Raw genomic sequence first — 22,310 nt, 5'->3', positions numbered from 1 at the left:
TAGGCAGCATGGGCTGACCACACACGAAGATGAAGAGGCTGCAGTTGTTGGGGTCTTTTGAAATGGCTGCCACTCGGCCATCTGCTGTCTGCTCCCACCTTGTCACCTTGTGATGATATCTCTCTGTGTCTCTGTGTCTCTCTTTGTGTCTCTGTCTCTGTCTATGTCTCTGTCTCTGTCTCTCTCTCTCTCTCTCTCTCTCTCTCTCTCTCTCTCTCTCTCTGCTATTGTCTATCCCTGGCTCTATCCATAGGGATTTGTACATCTCCCAGATAATTCTCTGGACATTTTAATGAGACTTGGGGAAAAACAGTGATTAAAAATTTGTTCGTCTTTGCCCCCATCTACTGCGAGAATGAAGACCATTCTCAGCAATCAGACGGTCGACATTCCAGATAATGTGGAAATCACTCTGAAGGGGCGCACAGTCATTGTGAAGGGCCCCAGGGGAACTCTGCGGAGGGACTTCAATTACATCAATGTAGAGCTGAGTCTTCTTGGGAAGAAAAAGAAGAGGCTCCGTGTTGACAAATGGTGGGGTAACAGAAAGGAGCTGGCCACTGTCAGAACCATCTGCAGTCATGTTCAGAACATGATCAAGGGTGTTACACTGGGCTTCCGTTACAAGATGAGGTCTGTGTATGCCCACTTCCCCATCAACGTCGTTATTCAGGAGAATGGGTCTTTGGTTGAAATCCGAAATTTCTTGGGTGAAAAATACATCCGCAGGGTTCGGATGAGGACAGGTGTTGCTTGTTCGGTCTCTCAAGCCCAGAAGGATGAATTAATCCTTAAAGGAAATGATATTGAACTTGTTTCAAATTCAGCGGCTCTGATTCAGCAAGCCACAACAGTTAAAAACAAGGATATCAGAAAGTTTTTGGATGGCATCTATGTGTCTGAGAAGGGAACCGTACAGCAGGCTGACGAATGAGACCTCAGTTTCCTAGCTCCAGAAACAAGACCCTGATCACAAGTACAATTTGGGGACAATAAAAAATTTAGATATTAAAAAAAATTTGTTCAATTGACCATATTTCCACATTTTTTTAATATAATAGAGATAGAGGAAAACAAAAGTCACAAATGGTGCGTGAAACAAAACAGGAACTGATCTAGCACTTGGTTGTCAGAAAATGTGTCACAGACAAACTCCAATCATGCATGGTCAACACAGATAGTCTTGAGGTAAGGTAACTATGACCGTACTCTTTTTTTCCAGTTTTAAAAGATTTATTTATTTGTGTATGTACTTACATGTGCCTTCGTGGGTTTATGTGCACCACATGTGGGGTCAAAGAGCATTGGATCTCCTGGAACTGGAGACACCAGGTAGGTGCTGGGAACTCAACCCATGTCAACTGTAAGAGCAGTCAGTATTTTTAACCACTGAGCCATATCTCCAGTCCCCACTTCATTTCTTCTTTTCTTTCCTCTCTTTCCTTCCTTTCTTCCCCTACCTCTCTTTCTTTTAGCCTTTCCTTCTACATGAATCTAACAAAATGTATGCATTGCAAGAGTCATACTCCTTCGTCTTCCTTGGCCTCTAATGGTTTACCATCCATATTCTTCCTGTGATTAACAGGGCGCTATTAGTCTACACAACTAATACAGAATGGCTCCAGTTCTAGAACACCCCGCTCAGTGTAGGCTCCATGCTTCTCCTTATGAAGGGGAACAGAAGACTTAGTTGAAGGAGTGTACAAGTACATATCATGGTTTTGTGGCATAGGAGGTGGAATTCGGAGCTTTGCACATGATAGACAAATACTCTATCACTGAGCTGCTCCTGACCCAAGAGGGATAGATGCGTTAGTTCCCACTACATAGCAAATAAATATAACCAGAACAAGCTGCACTGAGTATTCTGGGTGGTGAGAAGATGAACATTAGCCTTAGTGTGGTTAAATAGCCCTTAAAAACAACCTTTGGTTCTATCCAAGAAATGATTATTTGGCCAAAATAAAAGTGTGCAAGTTGACTTTGGTTCCCCTTAGAGGTTATGATGGAAGGTAGAGAGTGTGTAGGTGGTTTGAATTTTTCTGACTCCAGAAGAAGAGTTGAAGGAGTTGAAGAGATTTGCAATCCCATAAGAGCAACAGTACCAACCAACCAGAGCTCCCAGGGATTAAACCACTATCCAAAAAGTACACATGGACGGACCCGTGGTTGTGGAGAGCCGGTGTGGCGGCAGTCCAAAGATGGCGCTTGGGACTCTGGCCTAGTCTTGTGACTAGCACTTGACTTCCTCCTGCCACACCCCTTCAAGATTAGCCACTCCCACCGTGCGAGTTGCACAGGCGCATCCATGATGCGAGATCAGGCCAGATAACACGGACCTATGAACCGTAGCCACGCAACATCAACTGAGGATGTGGAGTTGAGAGAGGATAAAGGGACTGTGCTTGGGGGCAGAGGGAGAGAAAGAGAAACAGAAAGAAAGAGAGAGAAGGGGAGACAGAAAGATTTTTAACTTGCATGCTGTAAGGTTCCTGAATGAACCACTTTGAGAAGAACTTTTCTGCTGGCCGGAAACGGTAGTGACACATGGTATCAGCTGCACATGTATCAGAGTGTGGCCTTGTTGAGCATCAATGGGAGGAGAAGCCCTTGGTCCTGCCAAGGCTTGATGCTGCAGTGTAGGGGAATGTCAGGGTGGGGAGGAGGGAGGAGGTGGGTGGGTGAACACCCTCATAGAAGCAGGGAGAGAGGGATGGGATAGGAAATATGGAAAAAAATCTGGGAAGGGAGATAACATTCAAATGTAAATAAAATATATCCAATAAAAAGAATTAAATACAAAAAAAAGAAAGAAAAAAGAGTGAGTGGGTGAAGCCCATTTCTTTAAAATGACTCCCTAACTCAAGAATATCCCAGAAGTTAGAATTCAGGCATATAGCCATGATTTTGAAATAAATAAAAAAATATACTTATTCAAGTGTATCAGCCAATGATTTGAGTTTTGTTTTTGAGGAAGAAGAGGATAGATAATGAAGGATGAGAAGCAACTATGGAATAGAGAAGTGATCATTTGAGAGGATCTTTTCACTAAAAACAAACAAACAAACAAACAAATAAATAAAGAGGCAAAATTAAAAAAAATATATAAAGAAATTTTCTGACCCTAGAGGAATTAATGAATATGATTAACAGTGGCCAGTACCAGCTCACCTGGTGGCATCTGCTACTACCTCTGTGACTGGTGGTGTCGTTACTTGATGTGACCATGGTAGGTGCTCAGACTCTCCCTCTATACTGTGTGTTGTTGTGGTCAGGAGCTTGTCCAAGTGGTAGACAGACCTTCGTTCATCATTCATGAATGGAGGTGGGGAGCTCTCTACATGTTAACCTTAGCAGTCATTCAGAATCAGAGATGTAAAGACACTTGTCCACATGGTGGCCCTCCCCAGGTGTAAAACTGGCCTCTGCCTATGGTCTTCTTTGGGCTCTAGTGACCTTTGTTCCTTGATCATCATTTGGCCATGCTCCTGCCTTAGTATCTTTCTCTTACTGAAAGTCTTACTTCCTCATTTGAACTTCATCCTCATCAAGTATCTCCTTCTGAGACCTCTTCTGGTGACTATCCATCTAGCAACATTCACGCACACACACTTAACCTGCCCGCCACCCACTCCGTCTGTTTTCTGCTTTATATTTCCACAAAGCTGTCAGTACCACGTGCTCCCTTTTCTGTTTCCCCTGGCAGAATGTGCACTCAACAAGCACAGAATTTTTCTTCTTTTCTAAAAGCTACAGCAAGCATTCCCTAATACAGAGTGGCTCAGTGGGGGACCAGTGGGACAGGGCAGTCCAGTCCAGGAGTGAAGGGGCATAGTACAGTGAGAGCAGCAGAGCCTGGGGACACATGGGACAGTTTTCCTGCACCTCGTCTTTAGGCATACCCTCTGAGGTGTGGTGTCCTGTCCAGCTCATAGCCAGTGCTCTTCTGGTAACTGCTCGGTGCTATGCTAAAGTTGGTTGGTGGCAGATGCAAAGAATGAAGCAGCCAAGAGAGAGGGAAGGGTGAGTGCTGTCCTTTGGGTGCTGACCTGGAAGGTGCCTTCTAACAGCTCTGTGACAAGGCTGAGGCCACCATTAACTATTAACCGGTGAGAGAGATGAGGTGCAAGGTGGATTCCAAAGCCAGAGAGCATGCAGGATCAGAGAGTGGATCCTCAGCCCTTCCTGGGTCCCTCTTCAGCCACAGGTAGGATGTGAATTAGGTCCAGCTTGTCCTGTTGAAGCCATCTTGCCAACTGCCTGTGCAGTGTGAGTCATGGCTGCCTGTTCCTCATTATGGAGAAGGTGGGGAGGGAACCATCAATCCTGTGGCTTACCCCAAAGACTAAGACAGTATAGAAACAGACTCCTAAGAGGTAGAATGCCAACCCATGTGTGTATCTGCTTAATGTCAAGCGTGTTACAAGCTTCATTCCACACCCTCAATGTTCACATCCACAGAACACCCATGCAGACTGGGCAGTGTTACCCTATTATATTTCCTATGAAGAAACATGGTCAGAGGCATCGGGTTACCAGCTTAAGACTCAAATACCAGGTAGAACCTGTCTTGGACCAGATCTTCCTGGCTGTTCTTTCTATTGACTGGGATGGCCCCTGATAGCAGTAGGGCAGTGTCCGGGCCAGGATGTCACATCTGTAACTCCATCACCTCTCACCTGCTTAGCAACATTCAAGAAACTAAAAGAAGGGTGTTCCTAGGGTGGCTGATGTCCAGAGAGTCTCCTCCCATCCTGAACCAGGCCATAATTATTTCCAGTACAAATCATGAACCTCTTAAGTTTGGTGGCTCTGTTTTCTTACCTCACATTTTTTTTTAACAGATTCTCTTTGTATCTGATATATAAGAAGACTCCAGCCGTCACCCAGGGGGCTGGATGACAGGAGGAACAGCGTTAAAAGGTGTCTTTTGAGTGTGAAGAGCCCTGTACTACAGTGTGATGTGTCAAAATCCAAGGAAATCTCATTGAGCTGAACAAGTAGAGCCAGACTTCAGGGTACACAAGAAGATACAATAGCAGGGCAGGGTTTTAGGGCAGGGATCTAGCACGGTCATGGTAGAAGCCCAGGAATGCTGGTGGAGACTCGGGGTACTTCCTGGAGCATAGCTGACCTATGCAGGCTTGACTCACTGCTGTGAGCTGAGACAAGGATGGTGGTGTGGCAGGCTATGCCCAGTTGGCAGACGATTGAGCTCTGCCCTGGCCACAGTGGAGGCGTCTTCCAGCACACCACGTAGTTCAGTTAAGAACCTAGAAAGGACCTGCTTCAGGAGAAAGGCCACATCCTAGAGGGAAGGTCACACCCTGTAATTAAGTTCAGAACCTAAACAGACCCACCCAAACAAAGTAAAACCACACAAGTGCGGTCCTCAACAGCCTCTATTAGCACATGACCTTGTCCATACAGAACACCATCAGCAGTGTAGAGCATAGAGGTTATAGACGTGTGAAAAATGGGGTCTGTGACCCATAATCAAGAAAAACGACAGGTAATAGAGGCAGGCCTCCTGACCATCCAGAGGTTGGAATAAGCAGATGGGAAGCTGAAGACTGAAAATGTAAAGATGTGATGTATATTTATGTATGGAAATGAGCAAATAAATGAGAAGATGGATGAACCAGAGCAAAGGCAGGAGGGAGATTCTTCCTTATTTGTAAGATGGGGCCATATTTGTTCTAAATAGATACCTGTTATCAACTGTTGTAACTGCAGAGAAAGCATGATTGGGGGATTATAACAGAATCTTAAGAGGCTTCTTACAGGCTTAAAATAAGGCAAGAAAGAAAGAACCAAAGACTTGATGTAAAAGTAGAAGAGCCCCACGCGCAGCATATCAAAATGACAGACACAAATCCAAAACTCACAGCAGTGTAGGTGATTATCTGGATGTAAGAGGATTATGTAAATAGATGCACTCTGGAAAACACACGTTAACATGTCCTGATGGGTAGGCAGAGGAGAGAAAAGGTTATGTCATCAAAGCGATAAGTGGCCCGAAGAGAAGGTTCAATGGATAAGAGCAGGCAGGGTTCTAACCCAGGACCCAGATTTGGTTCCCAGCATGCCAGTGGCTCACAACCACCTGTAAGTCCAGCTCCAGAGGACCTGGTGCTTGATTCTTAAGGTACTTGTACACACACACACACACACACACACACACACACACACACGTAGTGAGAATTTTGGTTTCTTTAGAAACCCAGTAATGTTAGGGGATTATGCTTTTGTTTTAATCCCAGATGTGGAATATGGGGCTAGGAGGGGTGTGATTTTTGCCAGCTATAGATAGTTTATGTTTGGAATTCTGGAAACTCTCGAGAAAGCTATATGAGAGGGTTTGTAGTGCCTTCTGTGCCTGCTGCTGCTGCTGCTGCTGCTGCTGCTGCTGCTAGATTGCTGATTGGAGATATCCTTTCCCCTTTCTCTCCTACCTAGTGCTGGGGTACTGGAAGGGACTGGGGTGGAGAAAGGTGGTAGGTAAAAGAACCTAATAAAGTAGCTCCCAAAAGGTCAAACCACAACACATACATACCCACATGCACAATTGTAATAAAATAAAATCTTTGTAGATAGTATGACTGAAGGTGCAGCCTACCAAAGTTGGCCTGAAGGGCAGTTGGCCACCCCTGCTTCAGAACTAAGGTGGTATCATTAGTCACCTTGAAAAAACTGGTGTCTAGTTGGATGCAGTGTCTGACTCAGAATCCAGCAGCAAGCCACTCTTCTGATGAGGAACATTAGAAGTTTAGCTAACTCTCCACATTAGATTCTTCTATTAAGAATCATGTAATCATGCTTTTCATGAATGAGAGTTTATTGTAAAATTTAAAAGTGATATCCATACAGTTTAGTATCTAATTTAATGTTTTAAAAACTTAATGAGAATGTAACAGAATCAAAGTATTTAAAATAAATACACTCACTACCCATTCCAGAAATTCATGTCAACTATACTCACAATAGAATATAAAAATAAATAAATTCAGAAGCATAATTGCTTTAAAATACAGCACTGCTTTTATCAATAGAGACCAAGGGGCTCACACAGCCTGGAACGTTCATTTCTGTATCCTGAATACAAACCCACTAAATACTTGTTAGCCTGTGTTTTAAGAAAGGGAGTATGAGTTTGGATTTTAAGAGATGTGTTGGCTTTTCTAGGAAGGAAGGAAACTTAATTGTATGGCGTGTTCTTTCTCATTAAAGAATCTAATATCAGGAAACATTTAGAAAAGTTTTAACAACTTGCCATTAAAGGTGAAATTTGAAAAGGCAATAAATCCTGTAAAACAATTACATGAAAAAAATGTTTTTATCGCTGGACATACTCTAATGAGGCTGATTATTCTGCATCTTGCAAATGACATTAGACGGGCAAGCTGCAGAGAAGTAAGAAGCATTCTCTTTCAGTGGCTATTTTTACCCTATAATCAGTGGGAAAAATTATCTTAGTCTATTTTTAAAAATGCACCTAAGTAAGCTGGACATTGGGCTATACATGCCTGTAGCCCTAGAATTTGGCAAAAAGGATCAGAAAGTCACCATTATCCTTGGCTACCTAGCAAATTCCAGGCTACCTGAGACCCTGGCTCAAGAAAAGATAAAATGTACCTGAGATTAGCAGCACTAAAAAAGACTCACCCTTGCTGGATGTGCAGTGCACGCCGGTTATCCCACAGGAGATGCAGACACTGGAGGACTGTGGATTCAAAGCCAGCCTGAACCACACAGGTCTCTTCTGAGACACAGTAAAATATACTCCAGGCTAACAGAGGCCTGCACACAGACCTGCATTTGTTCTTCTAGCACCACACTTTGCCCATGTTTGACATAAGCACCACACCGTAAGTGATGCTTTTGTGTTCGAACCTTAGCAGCTCAGCATACTGGCTTTGTCTTGAAAGTGTTAGTGAATGCTAGAAGTCTGCATTGGTGGACAATATTGATCCACAAATGAAGTGTGGAATGAGTATTTCTGTTCACTCTGGTCTCCTTGGAACTGATTGATTTTTTTAGATTGATTTGTCAATGTCTGTCGCTAAGCAGTATTTGGCCATTGCCCTTCTGAGCACCGAATGACTAACGTAACTGACAAGTGTGTCACCCTCAGGCTGGCCTAGCTCCTCCTGACACACAGGTTTGCAGTACTGGGATTTGCAGCTGACCCTCTATTCTTAACTTTAAATGGGAAGCAGGAGTTTTGCGTTAAGTCTATTCATTTATCTGCATCCTATACTTACAAAGAAAAATAGGTTTTATGAATCCCCTTTTTCCTTCTTTGATATAAACTTATTAAAAAAATTTTACAATGAAATTTACCTTGGGAGACTAGAGGAAAAACAACTAAGGTGACAGGACTTAGAATGCACATTGAAACTAGTAGCTTGTAGCTTTTACTCCTTGTTACCCCATTCAGTGAAAAATATCACGTTTTCTCCAAAGTTCTAAGTTAAATCAATACTAATATGTACTCATCATCAAAGACAAAGATGTAGTAAATGTGGGATTAATGTTTAGTTCTGGTTGTGAAATGTTGATAATAATAGTAAAATGTGATTTTTTAAAAAATAAGAACACTTGGTGTGGCTATTTTAATGTAAGATTAAATTAAAGCAAACTCTGAGAAAAGGCAGTAGAGAGGCACCATTTTATCTGGAAATATACATTGATCCTAGTACATATGCCTCAGAATAGAGCTTTGTAAAACATGAAGGAGACCGGGCAGTACCTAGGGGCAATAAATAAACAATAGTATGTAGATGTTTTGAATGTCTCACAGTAAACGGTAGATGAAGAATGAATTAACATTTATGAAGAATATCCTCAGCAAAGGACTATAATATCCAATATATTTTCAGGTTTACATGGAATATTCATCCAGGCAGGATACACGTTTTATGATAAAGTAAGTTTAAAAGATTTTTGTTGTTGTTTTGTTTCCTAGAGAATATGTTCTCTGAATACAATTGATTTAAATTAGAAATCAATAGCAATAATGTACCTGGAAATGTTCCTTAAACTTCCTAAGTATTTGTGAGTTACAAAGTATGACGTATTTCAAGCCAGGTAATAATTAAAAGAGGCATATACGAATGTGTATGATAACGTTAAAATTTAATTAATAAACCATTAGCAAGACTGGTCACAATATAAAGACAGAAAATAATGATCAGTAATAAGAACAAAAGATGAGTTACTGAAGGCCTAAATGCAGTTAAAGAATCAGGCAATGTTAAGATGCTGGCGCTTGATGTCAATACAGTCCACACAGTGGCCTGAGTTGGCGAATATCAAAGAGGAAGTAACTCTTCAAGCCTAGCGACCCTATTTCCCATGATGCACTGTGCCCCGCCCCCTTCTGGATCCTGGTGATTCCAGAGCACTTGTTACTCCTGTGAATGGCACAGAAATGGCATAAAAATCCCTGGTCACAGGGAAAGAAATCTCAAAAGGGGGTCGACCTCATCTTGCAAAAAGGCACAGAAAATCCCCGGAGAAGATGCAGGCAGACGCCGTGAAGGCAGTGCTCCAAGCGGCAGGTCATCCCAGGCCCTTGGGAAACCCATGGAGACCCAGGCCAAGAAGAGGCCGGAGGACCCCAACCAGGAGCTCTGTCTGCTTGCCTTCACTGTTCACCCCAGGAATAGGGTTTCATAGATACAAGACCAAGGACTGCAGATTATTCTAACCAAGGTCATGGATCCATCCCAGGATCCCAAAGGATTTGTTAAGGTTTGTGTCTGCCAATGCGGACACAGATGGACCAGTGTTACCCCTCTACCGTCATACTTCGCACATGATGTGCTTACACAGGATCTGGTTGCTGTTGTTTTGTTTTTGTAACTCAAAAATCATAGCAAAGAGAAATGAGAGTTCATAATGGCTTTAAATCTAGCAAGGAAATTGAATTTATAAGGATAGATATAATGTAGAGAAGAAATATTCCCGATTACAGAAAATAAAAGGGGAGGGGGAATCTCTTGGTTTATGATGCTGGCATTATCCTGATGCGGAACCAGATGAAATCATTGCAAGAAGAAAAATCCCAGAGCATGAGGTGCTGGCTCAGTGGTAAAGTGCTTGCTGCAGGTGTGAGGACCAGAGGCCCCCCCACACAAAGCACAGCAATACACCCCTGTGGTGCTAGCACCTGGCTGAGGGCCAGGGGAGACAGGTTCCTTGGGATCTGATAATCAGGCAATGTACCCAAAACAGTGATCTACAGAGGGAAAGGCCCAATGTCAGCTCTACCCGAACACCCATGCATATATGTGCAAACATAGACTGACATTCCTCATGAGCAACTACGCAAAAATCCTTACCAAGCACTGGCAAACTGAACTGAACAATATATAAAATGAGAGACTGGTTAATTCTGAAAGAAAACCACCACAGCAATGTAGACATAAATATTTTGCAACTTACTTTTAATAAGGGTTTAGCCTCTCCTCTAGCCTACCACCCAGAAAAAGTAGTAGAAAAGTTATTAGGATATGGGGAAGTGGACCTGTTTAACAATAGTACTTTGGGGGCAAGCTCCATCTTCCTTCGGAGCAGTTCAGTCCTGTAGCAAACACCAAATAAAATTCAGCAGCTGCAGTCCTCTAAGCAGGCAGACACCAGGCACAAACCAGCAGCTACAGTCTAGTCCTTTCAGCAGACATCAGGCTGCTGTAGCTTAATGGTGGCATTACCACAAGTTTAATTCAACAACGCTTTGGAAGGCAGACCAACACATGTGTGTCTTTAGTGAAGAACAGCGAGGCAGGGAAACCCAAAGCTCAGTGATCGTCTCCCACTGTCTGTGGGGTCATATTTATACTCCTTCATCAAATGTCCTTCCAAGTGTCTGCTATATCCAAACTTCCTTTTACCCGAGTCTGCTTCTTGAAAACAGTCTTTCATGTGTTTGCTTTTTTAGCAAGACAGTCTTTCGCCTATATGCCCCAGGAAAATATCATTTGATGTAACTAACTATCCAACGAACTAGAATTTCCCACTTTACAGCAATCCTTTTTATTCTTCTCTCATACAATGCACCGTGACAGCAGCCTCCCCTCCTTCCGTGCCTCCCAGTATCCCTGACACCTCCCCTCGCCCCCAAATCGACTCCTCCTCTGTTGCCCTTCAGAAAAGAGCAGGCCTCCGAGGGATATCAACTGAACCAGTCATAACAAGGTACAATAAGACTAGGCATAAACCCTCATATCAGGGCAAGAGGAGACAACCCACTAGAAGCAAGAGGGTCCAAGAGTAGGCACAAGACTCAGAGACACCCTCACTCCCACTGTTAGGAATCACACAAGACCACCAAGCTAACAACCATTAACGTACTTGCTGAGGACCTAGCACAGACACATGCAGGATCTGTGGATGCTGCCCCAGTCTCTGTGAGCCCCTATGAGCCCTGCTTAGTTGATTCCCAATACAGTAATCCTAATGCTAATGCTTTTGTTTTTCCACAGGTCCAGACAAACAGCACCTTTGTTAGTAGTGCTGGGGTCCTTAGAGATTTGTGTGTGTGCTGACGATTTCCCAAGGGTAGCTGTGGTATGGCCTCAGTGTGCAGGACAACACTGGACTTGAAGGAAGCTTCGATGCAGTTTTCAGCTCTGCTTTATAAAACTGAGGTTTTGTGACATTTAAGTAAGCAGATGTAGAGCTGTTGCTAGAGCTATACTGTCTGGGAGTTCTGTGTCCCTATCACCAGCCTTGCTGTGTCATGGGCAGATGCTGTTACTCCTAGCTCACGTGAAGGAGGCATAGGTGGCTGGTGGTGCTCCTGAAAAATGTTTGCCATTATGTTCATGTAAGCCAGTGTAATAGATTCTCATAAATGCACCTGTTAGTTCTGTTCCTTTAAGTAACCCGGTGCAGCGAACACGTGTGCACCAAGACTGCCTGTGAGCCACTGGGTAATTCTATCAGTGCCCTGCCAGTCTACCTGATGCTCACTTAGCTTTTCCAGGGCCGTTTTGATTATTTTTTAATAGAACTGCCTAGCATCTGAATGGCTATGTATTCCTTGGCATTGAGAGTAATCCTGAAATTGGATGGTATTCTGTGGACTGATTTAACAAGTGTCCTTATCTGCCACATCTATATTATTCTTCCCCAATTCAGTTAAACAGCACAGACACTGGAGTGACCATCGTGTGCCTGGGCTGGGGAGAGCTTCAGAAGGACAAAGAGGAAGGAGTGGCATTTTGACCTGTTTCTTTCTATTTCACTTTTTAAAAACATTTTCAGTGATTGTCAGAGGACATGTGTGTGGCATGTTGCACATGTGAAAGGCAAAGAACCAGGTGGGTTCTGGGGCTCAAATTTAGGACATCAGGATTAGCCATCACATCAGCTCCTGTTTCTTAATTCTTTATGAACAACACAGTCTGTAGTGGTTTGACTAGAAATGGCCCTCATAGACTCTTGGTCCATAGAGAGTGGCACTATTAGAAGGTGTGTGTACCGACTGGTTTTGTGTCAACTTGACACAAGCTGGAGATATCACAGAGAAAGGAGCCTCCCTTAAGGAAATGCCTTCATGAGATCCAGCTGTAAGGCATTTTCTCAACTAGTGATCAAGGGGGGAAGGCCCAGCCCATTGTGGGTGGTGCCATCCCTGGGCTGGTAGACCTGAGTTCTGTAAGAAAGCAAGCTGAGCAAGCCAGGTTCCCCTGCTTACAAGCCAGTAAGCAGCATTCCTCCCATGGCTTCTGCATCCACTCCTGCCTCCAAGCTCCTACCCTGTGTGAGTTCCAGTCCTGACTTTCTTTGGTAATGAACAGCAATGTGGAAGTGTAAGCTGAATAAACCCTTTCCTCCCCAACTTGCTTCTTGGTCATGTTGCTTTGTGCATGAATAGAAACCCTGACTAACAATGTGGCCTTGCTGGAGGAAGTGTGTCATTGTGGGGCTGGCTTTGACGTCTCAGAAGCTCTAGCCAGCTCACTTCCTGCTGCCTGCAGATCTGGATGTAGAACTCTCACTCCTCCTGCACCATGTCTGCCTGCACACTGCCAGGCTTCCTGCACTGATGACATTGGACTAAACCTCTGGAACTGTAAGCCAGACCCAGTTAAATATTTTTTATAAGAGTAACCATGGTCACAGTGCCTCTTCAGAGCGATAGAAATCCTAAGACACAGACACTGAAGCCAAAGCATCCATCAACTTCACCCTGACGTCACAGTCATGCACAGGTGGTAAGTAGAAAGTAAGCAGAGTGGTTGAGTTCATGTCTTGCTCCCCTCCTACCCTTCAGGTCCCACCTATTGACTTAGATTTTAAGTAGAACTAAGATGCTGGATTCAACAGGAGAGACTGTAGCCAGAGTACAATGGGTAAAGGAACAGAAATGGATGGGGTGGACTTTAACAGGCTATGATGAGAGGCAGCCATAATGCTATGACTTAGTCTGGAGAATTCCTCACCCTGAAACTAGGGATTCCCATGGGCACCCCTTAGGAGATCCAGGGCCTCCTCCTATTACAACACAGCCCAGAAGTCAGGATCTATGGTGGGGACCCTGATCATCAGAAGTGTCATTATACCTAGAGTTACCTGTTTGAAAGACATATATTATATGTTAAAGTTATTTTAACAGCATGAACATGGCTAATTCTATTTTACCTATGGACAAAACCTTAAACAGCCCTTAAACACTTGTGTAGGTGGAACATCCTGCTCTTCAACAGGCTAGCTATTTTGACAGAGCTACGTCAGGAAGGACACAGTGTTCGACATTGGCCATGGGGAGCTGTTGAAGAATTTCAAGTGAAGACAGAAGATAGATGAAGGAAGGTAGGTGAAGCCTGGAGGTGTGGAAGCCCCTGGGATGCTTAAGAACATTCCATGAGAAATGATAATGATAAGAGAGGGCAGTGGAGAAGAATGTGAAAAACTATGGTGTATTTGTGTGTCATCATGACAAAGCCCAGTGACCAATCAGATGTGCAGATAATAGAAGTATGATTCAGATTGTCTTGAGCAACTGGGTGTATGGTGGTGACATCTAAGATGGAGATGAAGATAGAGGTTTCTATTCATCATTGCTCAGGATGATGAATATGTACTTGGCATAGCAGGAAAATAAGAGCAGAGAAAGAGACATCAAGATTAATATTAAAAAAGCCAATTGGCAGAAGGACAAGAAATCTTCCCCCACCATGGCGACAATGTAAATAGATGAATGAATGAATGAATGAATAAATAAATGGGATACACAAGAATGCCCTCATTTCTCCAAATGTGAGAAAAACCTAAGCAACCTAAAATGGTCATGATGCTGAGGAAGAGGGAGACTTTTGAGGCTTAGACTCACTATCCCACTTCCATTTGGGGGGGCATTATTCTCATATTTATCATCTGTTCTCATCTTTATCATTATCTGTGTGTCCCTGGTCTCTGATTCCTTGTTCTAAGACAGAGGAACCTGGAACTCTCAGTGGGTCCCTTCTAGATCCACATGTGTAACAGTGGCACAAGGTTGGGTTGTAGGGGTGAAGAATGGATTTGGGAGGAGTCAGTGATAAGTCACTGGGGTGGTGAAAAGACCCAAGGGAATATACGTGGAGCCATGCGGGGAGGAACTCTTGATGCTGGGGGGACAGTTGATAACTGCTGTCTCCATTGTAATGTTAACCATCTTGGTCACACTCAATGCTTTTGCAAGCAGCATAACTTATGAATTATAAGGCAGTACGTAAATTCCTTGACTCTGGTAGTTTCCAATCCCCTTTATTCTGATTTGTTTAATTGCAGAGGTTTTGCTCTAAAATTAGCGAAGGCCCTGAAGCGGCCACACAGAAAGCACCTCTGAATAGACTGCCTTGATGGCCCACATGTAGCAGCGTGCTCAGCTTTTCCTTGATTTAGAAGAAGGGATGTTCAGATTCCAACTACACCAGTTCCCACGTTCTTAGCCAGTGGTTTGCCTGAGTTGTCAGAGTCTTGAAAGAAATATGGTTGGACAACTGAGCACAAGTGCATCCAGGGAAGAGATATATGGGTAGAACTCCTCCAAATGGGCAAAGCTGATGTGGATTTGAGTATCCCCAGTGAATGCTCACCAGAGTGAAGGGTAAGGAGACATGGTAGGAGAATGCATCCTACAGATACCAGGCAACTCCTCTCCCTAGCCAGCGCTCTCATTGCCCAGTGGGCTCATGAGCAAAGTGGCCATGGTGAGGGGAAGAAAGTTATTGATCAGCTAAATACAGAATCACATTCCCCAAGGCTGAATGCCTAACCTGCCAACAACAGAGACCAGCATTAAACCCCTCCCCTAAAAAAAAAGTGTATCATTCCCCAGAGTGATCAGACAACTGCTATCTGTAGAGTTATAAAGTGTCTTACCCAACATTATGCTCTCCCACAAACATTGCTCTGGGCCCAGGAACTCACTTCACAGCAAATAAACTACAATGAGCACCGAACATACAATCTATTGTCTTACCGAGCTTTCTACTTTACTCAAGCAACCGACTCACTAGAATGGAGAAATGGCCTTTAAAGAATTTAGCTGAAGAAGGCTGCATATGCTCTGAATCATTATCAAATATACATGTTGTTTTTTCCATAGTCAGAAATCATGGTCCAGCAATCAAGGGTTAAACATGAGAGCAAAACCTCTCACTTTGCTCCTAGTAACACTCCAAAAAGCATTTAGTTTCTTATTCCTAAGACCTTAGGCTTGGTTGGCCTGGAAGTCTTAAGTTCAGAGAAGGATGTTTGTATTAAGATTCAATAGCAGTGCTACTGGACTAGATTAGTGTGAGGCTTTTCTTGAGGCCCTGAACATTGTTCCTTCTCTAAAACCAAGAATATATTTGCCAGAGCCAGTAATGACTTGGGCCCAGGCTCTGGTGAAACTGTGGCTTCAGATCCTAAAATCCCAATCCTTCCCACCCTAAGGAGCTATGGTTGTCAGTCCCAAGGCTGCTGGGAGCTCAGTCTGTAATGTTTTAGGATACCCTGAGTCCTCTTTACACAACGCTTCTTGCTAATTAGCTCATGATATTGTATGATAACTCTCTGTTGACTCTCCCCACCCCCCACACAATATATAAGATGTTGTACTTCTTAATAAGTTTGGTTGGCATAAGACACAGATAGCTTATATAAGACCTCCTGATCTCAAACTCTCCTATATTCTTATCTTCTGATCACCTGGTCCTCCCTTTCAGGAACTTGATGCTGAAGAACAACTTGCTGAACCAGGTCAGAGTCGAAAAGCAAAGCTGAGTTACTGTGCTGGCTGGAAAGACAGATACTGACTCCCGAAGCAATGCTGGGCTGCTCTTCCAAAGGAGGGAAGGAAAAGTGTGTCTGGGATAAAGGAAATTCCTTAAGCCCTCTTTCAACATTTTTATGCCCAGAGAGTGAGGTTGACAGAAAATCACAACAACTCACTTAAAGCAGGGTTGTTTATAAAATGGTCCAATCAGTCCAGGTTTGATGATTTGGGTCAACCCACTAGGAGGAAAAGAAATCACAACTGGGAGCTTGTTTGTACAGTATGGACTACACAGTAAGACTAAGGTAGCTATAAATTCATTTGTGTACATGTGACCAAGTACAGAAGGTAAAGATGAGTCTTGTCAGAACATTCTTCCCTATTTCTTCATATACATGGAATACACTGACCTTAGAGCTCTGCATTTATATATATGGCTAACTTTCATCATATTATTTTAGTTATAGCTAATTAAAAAGAAGAGCAAATACCACCGAAAACTTTGTATCCTCTATGGGAAAGAGTGCACTTTTGTTTGCGTCCTGGATAGTTGTATTAGGCTGAAGTGTGGCCTTGTTTAAAGAGATGTATTAGTGGCAGGCTGACATTGGCAAACACTGGTGAAAGACTTTTATATGTCAAGTTGTCTGAGCCATAGCTCCCCAATGGTACACAAAATGCTATTCTGGATGCTTTTGTGAGGGTGTTTGTTTCAATTACTGTGACAAAATATCAGAGTTAACACCAACTGAAAAGAAAGTATTTGGGCCCACAATTTCAGAGATCTCAGTTAGACCACAGTGGGTCATTTGGTGTGGTCTATAACAATGGGAGCTTGTGGTAGATGAGGCCTGCTCATTTGATGTTAGCTACAAAGCAAAGTGAGAGACAGTAAGGGCCAGCCCCCCATCTCCCTTCAGAGTCTGTCTCTGCTCCAATGACCTACTGTCTACCCTTGAATTACTTCCTAAGGCTCTACTATATCCTTGTAGCACCAAAGGCTGGAGACCAAGCCTTCAATACATGGCCTATAGAAGACATTCCAGATCTAGACTATAGCAGGGCATTTGGATGAGATTAACATTAAAATGAGTGAAGGTTGAGTTTGGAAGATTTCTGTGCCCAATATGATGGCCGTGTCCATCCATCTAAATCCTAGATATAAATAAAATATTGAGCTTCTGTCTTATTTTGCTCTTTTATCGCTCATATAAGACATGCAACCAAGCCAACATACAGATTAAGGTGTTTATTTGAAGCTTAGAGTTTTAGAGGATGAGTCCATGTTCATCACGGTTGGGGAGCATGGCAGCAGGCAGGCATGGTGCTGGAGCAATAGCTGAGAGCTCACTTTTTAATTAAAAATTTTAATTGAAATGTATTTCATACAATGTATTCTGATCACAGTTTTCTTCTGACAACTCCCCCCAGACCCACCCCACCCCTCCATCAGCCAATCCCATGCCTTCTTTCCCTTACATCTTGTGACACAACCCTGAGGCACAACACAGAGAGGCACAGGGAATGGCAATGAGTTTTTGAAATCTGAGAGTCCATCCCTGGTGACACACCTCCTGCAACAAGGCCACACCACCTAATCCTTCCCAAAATGTTCCACCAACTATAGTCCAAGTATTTAAAAATAGAAGCCTGTAAGGGCTATTCTTATTCAAACCATCACAGTCTTCCTGAAAGAGAGGAAACTCTTTATAATGCAGTTTTCAAAGGGGAGATTCCACAACAATAGCTCTTTGGGTCTCTAGCTCACTAACTTACCCTTAAGACTGTGTGCTCACAACCCTTGTCATCATGTGACCCCATCTCTTGGAGTAAAACTTTCTGTTTATAAAGATCTGTGTCTATATTGTCACCACCATCTATCTCTGTAGTGAGAGTTTGGGTTTCTATTTTTAAAAACACAAATATTATGGGAATATGTTTTTGTTTTAATCCCAGGTGTGAGATATGGGGCTGCTTCACAGCATCTGACTATGATTTGCATCATGCTCTAGCAGGGGCCTGGGTTTGCCTGATGCAGGTAGTTTCTATGGGTTGTCTGACCTTGGGAATCCTGGGGACTTTTCAGAAGATATATTAAATAAGTGCTAGGGCCCTGAGAGAGTGGGTGAGCAGTTATTGGTAGATTGCTGTTGATTGCTTTTGGTTGCTGTAGCACAAAGAGATGAGAGGAAGATATTAGATATCCTGGCAGCTAAGATCAAACTTGTCTCAAGGAATTCAACACTCCAAATCAGCAGGAAGTAGTGTAATGGTATCATCTCCACCTTTTCTACCCCAGACCTTATTCAGGGTCTCTCCCTCTCCCTCTCTCTCCCTCTCCCTTTCCCTTCCCTCTATCTTTCTCTTTCTTTCTTTCCTACTTAGTGTTAGGGGTTTGAAAGAGTAGAAGAAGAGGGGTGAAAGAAAAAAGAACCTCCAAAGTAGCAAAAGTATGGTTACATATATCTATATATGCTCTGCCATTTATATATCTATAGAAATGATAGATAGATGTGTTCTATACCTTCCTCTAAACTTCAGTCTGGATGTTGAAATGTTCTGGTTTCTGCCTCTGGAGTGTCTGGATTAAAAATGAGATATCATGCCCATCCCATTCTGAATCTTTAGTATACAAACTGGAAGGGAATCTGTTTAGCTTTGTAAATCAAGATACATCCAAGTGATAGCAGAAACTATATAGATGCTTCCCGCTCACAGCTTAGAAGCAGGCATATCTCTGACTTTTCTGATGCCTAGAATACAGATGAAGCCACTCATTAATCTCTGGGCACAATTTCCTGGGGGAATAAGTTGAATCCAAAGAAACCCAAAGATAGGGAGAAGGTTTAGAGTGACAGGGCCGGCTTTGTACGTTGAACAGAAACACCGAGTTTCTGTAGTTGTGTCCAACGTCCCCCCCCCATACCCCATGAGGCTTCTCACCCTGAACAGCAGATGTTGATGGAAACCCTTGGGCCGGTCCAGTGAAGACTAGAGGCTGGTTGTGTATGGTTAGTAAGAAGTTGGAGATTTCTGCTCTACAAGCTGATGGATTGTGGCCATGTTCATTCCATGCTGTGGTCTGTGCATGGAAGAGACTTTCTACAAGCATGCTGAGGCTTTTTCTTGGTGGGTGTATTACATATAAGTTGAAGAGTATATAAGTTTCTAAGTTAGTTTCCTAACTGTGTAGTATTAATTTCCTAATGACATGTCCCTTATAGGCAGCAAGGTCTTTGGAGAGCAAGACTTTAAAGGCTAAGCAGCTGAAGCCCAGAGTCTTCCCATGGCTTCTTCTGTGTGACTATCTAGTAGGCGAGACAAGCCTTTTCATAACTGAGGGTCAAGTTCCTAAAAAGCACCACTGTAAATGTCCTTTTGGAATGGAAGTATTTAGCACAAAAATAGTTTGTGTAAGTTCTCTCTACATTACACATAATCTCTAGAGATAAAAGGGTGATATCCAGTCCAAACCAGGTCTCCCCACCCTATAAACCACTGTATACAGAGAACTGACAACTGAGGGAGAAGCACCTGCCTCCATTCCGGCCTGTCCTGTGGCCACCTCTGTTTTGCAATGTCTTTGAATCCCGAGCTCAAGAGATTGGGAGAAACCTCATTCAGCATGTGTGGGCAGACCTTGAGTTCTGACTGTCACCTCGCAGAGATGATGGGCAGATCCAGGGTGTCAAATGACTTTCCAAAGATAACCCAAAATAGAGTGAAGCAGGGAGAATACATACGCACCTGGCCCTGGTGGCCTAGTCACTTTTTCACACTACTTAGAGCTAGAGTGGGCTTTTTCCTGTTTTTTCAGTAACTGGGGGGAGGTTTGTCCTTAATGAAACCAGCTCCATGTCATCCCAAGGAGGCAAAAAGTCTGAAAATATGAATACTAGTGAGTACATGACATGGTTCAAGGGACGTTCTGTCTTGTGAACTTATTTCACATGTATGTATGCGGTTGCATGCACAAGTGGAAATACATGTGTGTGTATGTGTGTGTTGTGCAGTTGTGTACATATGTGCAGGTATGCACATCTGTGTGAGTGTGTGTGGGGGTCACAATATAAAGTTCTTCTTCTTATTAGTTATGATCTAAAGTGCTTTTTAAAAAAAGCAGAGAAGGCTATGCTGGCATGAGGCTCCTTTGGGAATGTCTGGCTTAGGATGTTAGGTTTTCCCATGTTTTAACAGTTCCCCTGTCCTTCCCACTCCGCCTTTGTCTTTCTCACTGTGATCCAGATTTGCCCCAGAGGGGGAGAACACAGTAGGTAAGGGTTCATACTGTACTTCCATGTTAATTAAGTGATGTGGGAGTCTCGGAAGGACCGGGAGGTTTTTCCTGTCTTCCCAGGAGCTGAGGGAGGTTCATCCTTAATGGAACCAGCTCCATGCCATCTCCAGGAGGCAAGAAGTCTGGAAACATCAGTAATTACTCAGTCACAACAGCCCATCCTCCTTCCTCCCCCTAATCCTCAACTGCTGACTTCAGATGAAGTCCATCTGATTTCAGTCAGACTGGAAGACCAGTCAGAGGCCTCCTCCAGCTTCTGGGCTGCAGCGACAAGCAGCACAAGTTACAATACCAAATGCTTCCACATTGAAAGCTTCGCACTGATCATGCACCAGGCTGGTACATGGGCCCTTAAAAGCAAATTATCCCCGGAGACTTGCATTTTTGTAACACATATATACTTACACATATATGTTGGCTTTGTTTTTTCTGGCATGCTGCGAAAATGCCTAGGATACATTTAAGGATGCAACATCAAAGTCATTTCATGGAGTAATTATTATAATAGTACTAGTTTCTGGGGGAGTCCATTGAAATATTTCCCAGTGTAAATTGCCAAGTTAAAACAACATAAAACGTTGGAGGACTCTCAATGGAGCCAGAAGGCCCTTGTTAGTCAGATCTCAGACACATCTGCAGCCAAACTTTGAACTGAGCTGCAGATATACCAACCTTCGATGGGAAAGCTACAAAGCAATGTTGGTCTCTGCTGGCCTCCTGTAAAATGGACTAATGGATCCTTCTTCTAAAATGCTACAACCAATCTCTTTCTTTCTATTCTCTGTTGAGACAAGATCTCACACTGTAGCCTAGGTTGGTCTGGCTACACTCACTAAGTGACTCAAGGTAGCCTCAAACTCTTGGCAATTCTCCTGCCTCCGCCTCTCAATTCACAAGTGTTAAGACTACAAGAATGAGCCATTACACCAAGCTCCTAATTGCTTAAAATTTTAAACGTTATGTTTGCTTTAAGAAAAATAAAATTGGGCTGAGAGATGGCTCAGAGGTTAAGAACACTGACTGCTCTTCCAGAGATACTGAGTTTAATTCCCAGCAACCACATGGTAGCTCACAACCATCTGTAATGGGGTCCGATGTCCTCTTCTGGTGTGTCTGAAGACAGCAACAGTAAACTCATATACATAAAATAAATAAATTGTTTTTTTAAAAAAGAAAACCATCTTATTCTGGTGAACTAACTCATTGAAGCATCACATGATTGGATTAAGGAAGCCACTCAAATGTGGCCCGTCCCAAACTCGTCAATCTCAGTGAACTGTGCACAGTGTGAAGGTGCTTCCCTTAATAATTCACACTTTCACCTTCCACTCTCAGCTAAAATTCTTTTACACCTATGTACCACAAAACAGAAAACACCACCACCACCACCAGAACAACAACAAACCACTATAACAGAATTGAAACTAGAAAATAAATTGCTTTATATCTAATCTGTCATGATTCAGGTGTCCCTCTGCCTACATTCTGTTTAATCCCTTTCCTAAAACACAGTTCAGCTTCTGCCAGAACCAATAGAATCCCTGACTAAAAATGAAAGTCGTTTTCCATTAGGTCAACAGGATTAAAGTGTGGCTTATGTACTTCTTTTGTTTTGCTGGAAGTCATCTACAAATGACTTATCTTTTGAGTCATTAATATATGAATATATATATTTTGAGTCATATATGTATATGTATACACACACACACACACACACACACACATATGATGTTATGTCATCTTTATCTTTATAAG

General features: G+C 43.1%; 1 protein-coding gene across 1 annotated transcript; it reads left to right on the top strand.

Moving 5' to 3' along the window:
• Positions 1 to 349: 349 nt before the first annotated feature.
• Positions 350 to 1,010, top strand: LOC308428160 (large ribosomal subunit protein uL6-like). The gene has a single exon (XM_080926523.1). It carries the CDS (start codon positions 356 to 358, stop codon positions 932 to 934), a length of 579 nt encoding a protein of 192 aa, XP_080782649.1. The 5' UTR covers positions 350 to 355; the 3' UTR covers positions 935 to 1,010.
• The last annotated feature ends 21,300 nt before the right edge of the window (positions 1,011 to 22,310 follow it).

The sequence above is a fragment of the Micromys minutus genome, assembly GCF_963924665.1.
Source record: "Micromys minutus genome assembly, chromosome: 12".
In the NCBI taxonomy this organism is placed as follows: domain Eukaryota; kingdom Metazoa; phylum Chordata; class Mammalia; order Rodentia; family Muridae; genus Micromys; species Micromys minutus.
Note: the sequence above shows the minus strand (reverse complement) of the source record. Positions and strands in the feature narration are given on the sequence as shown.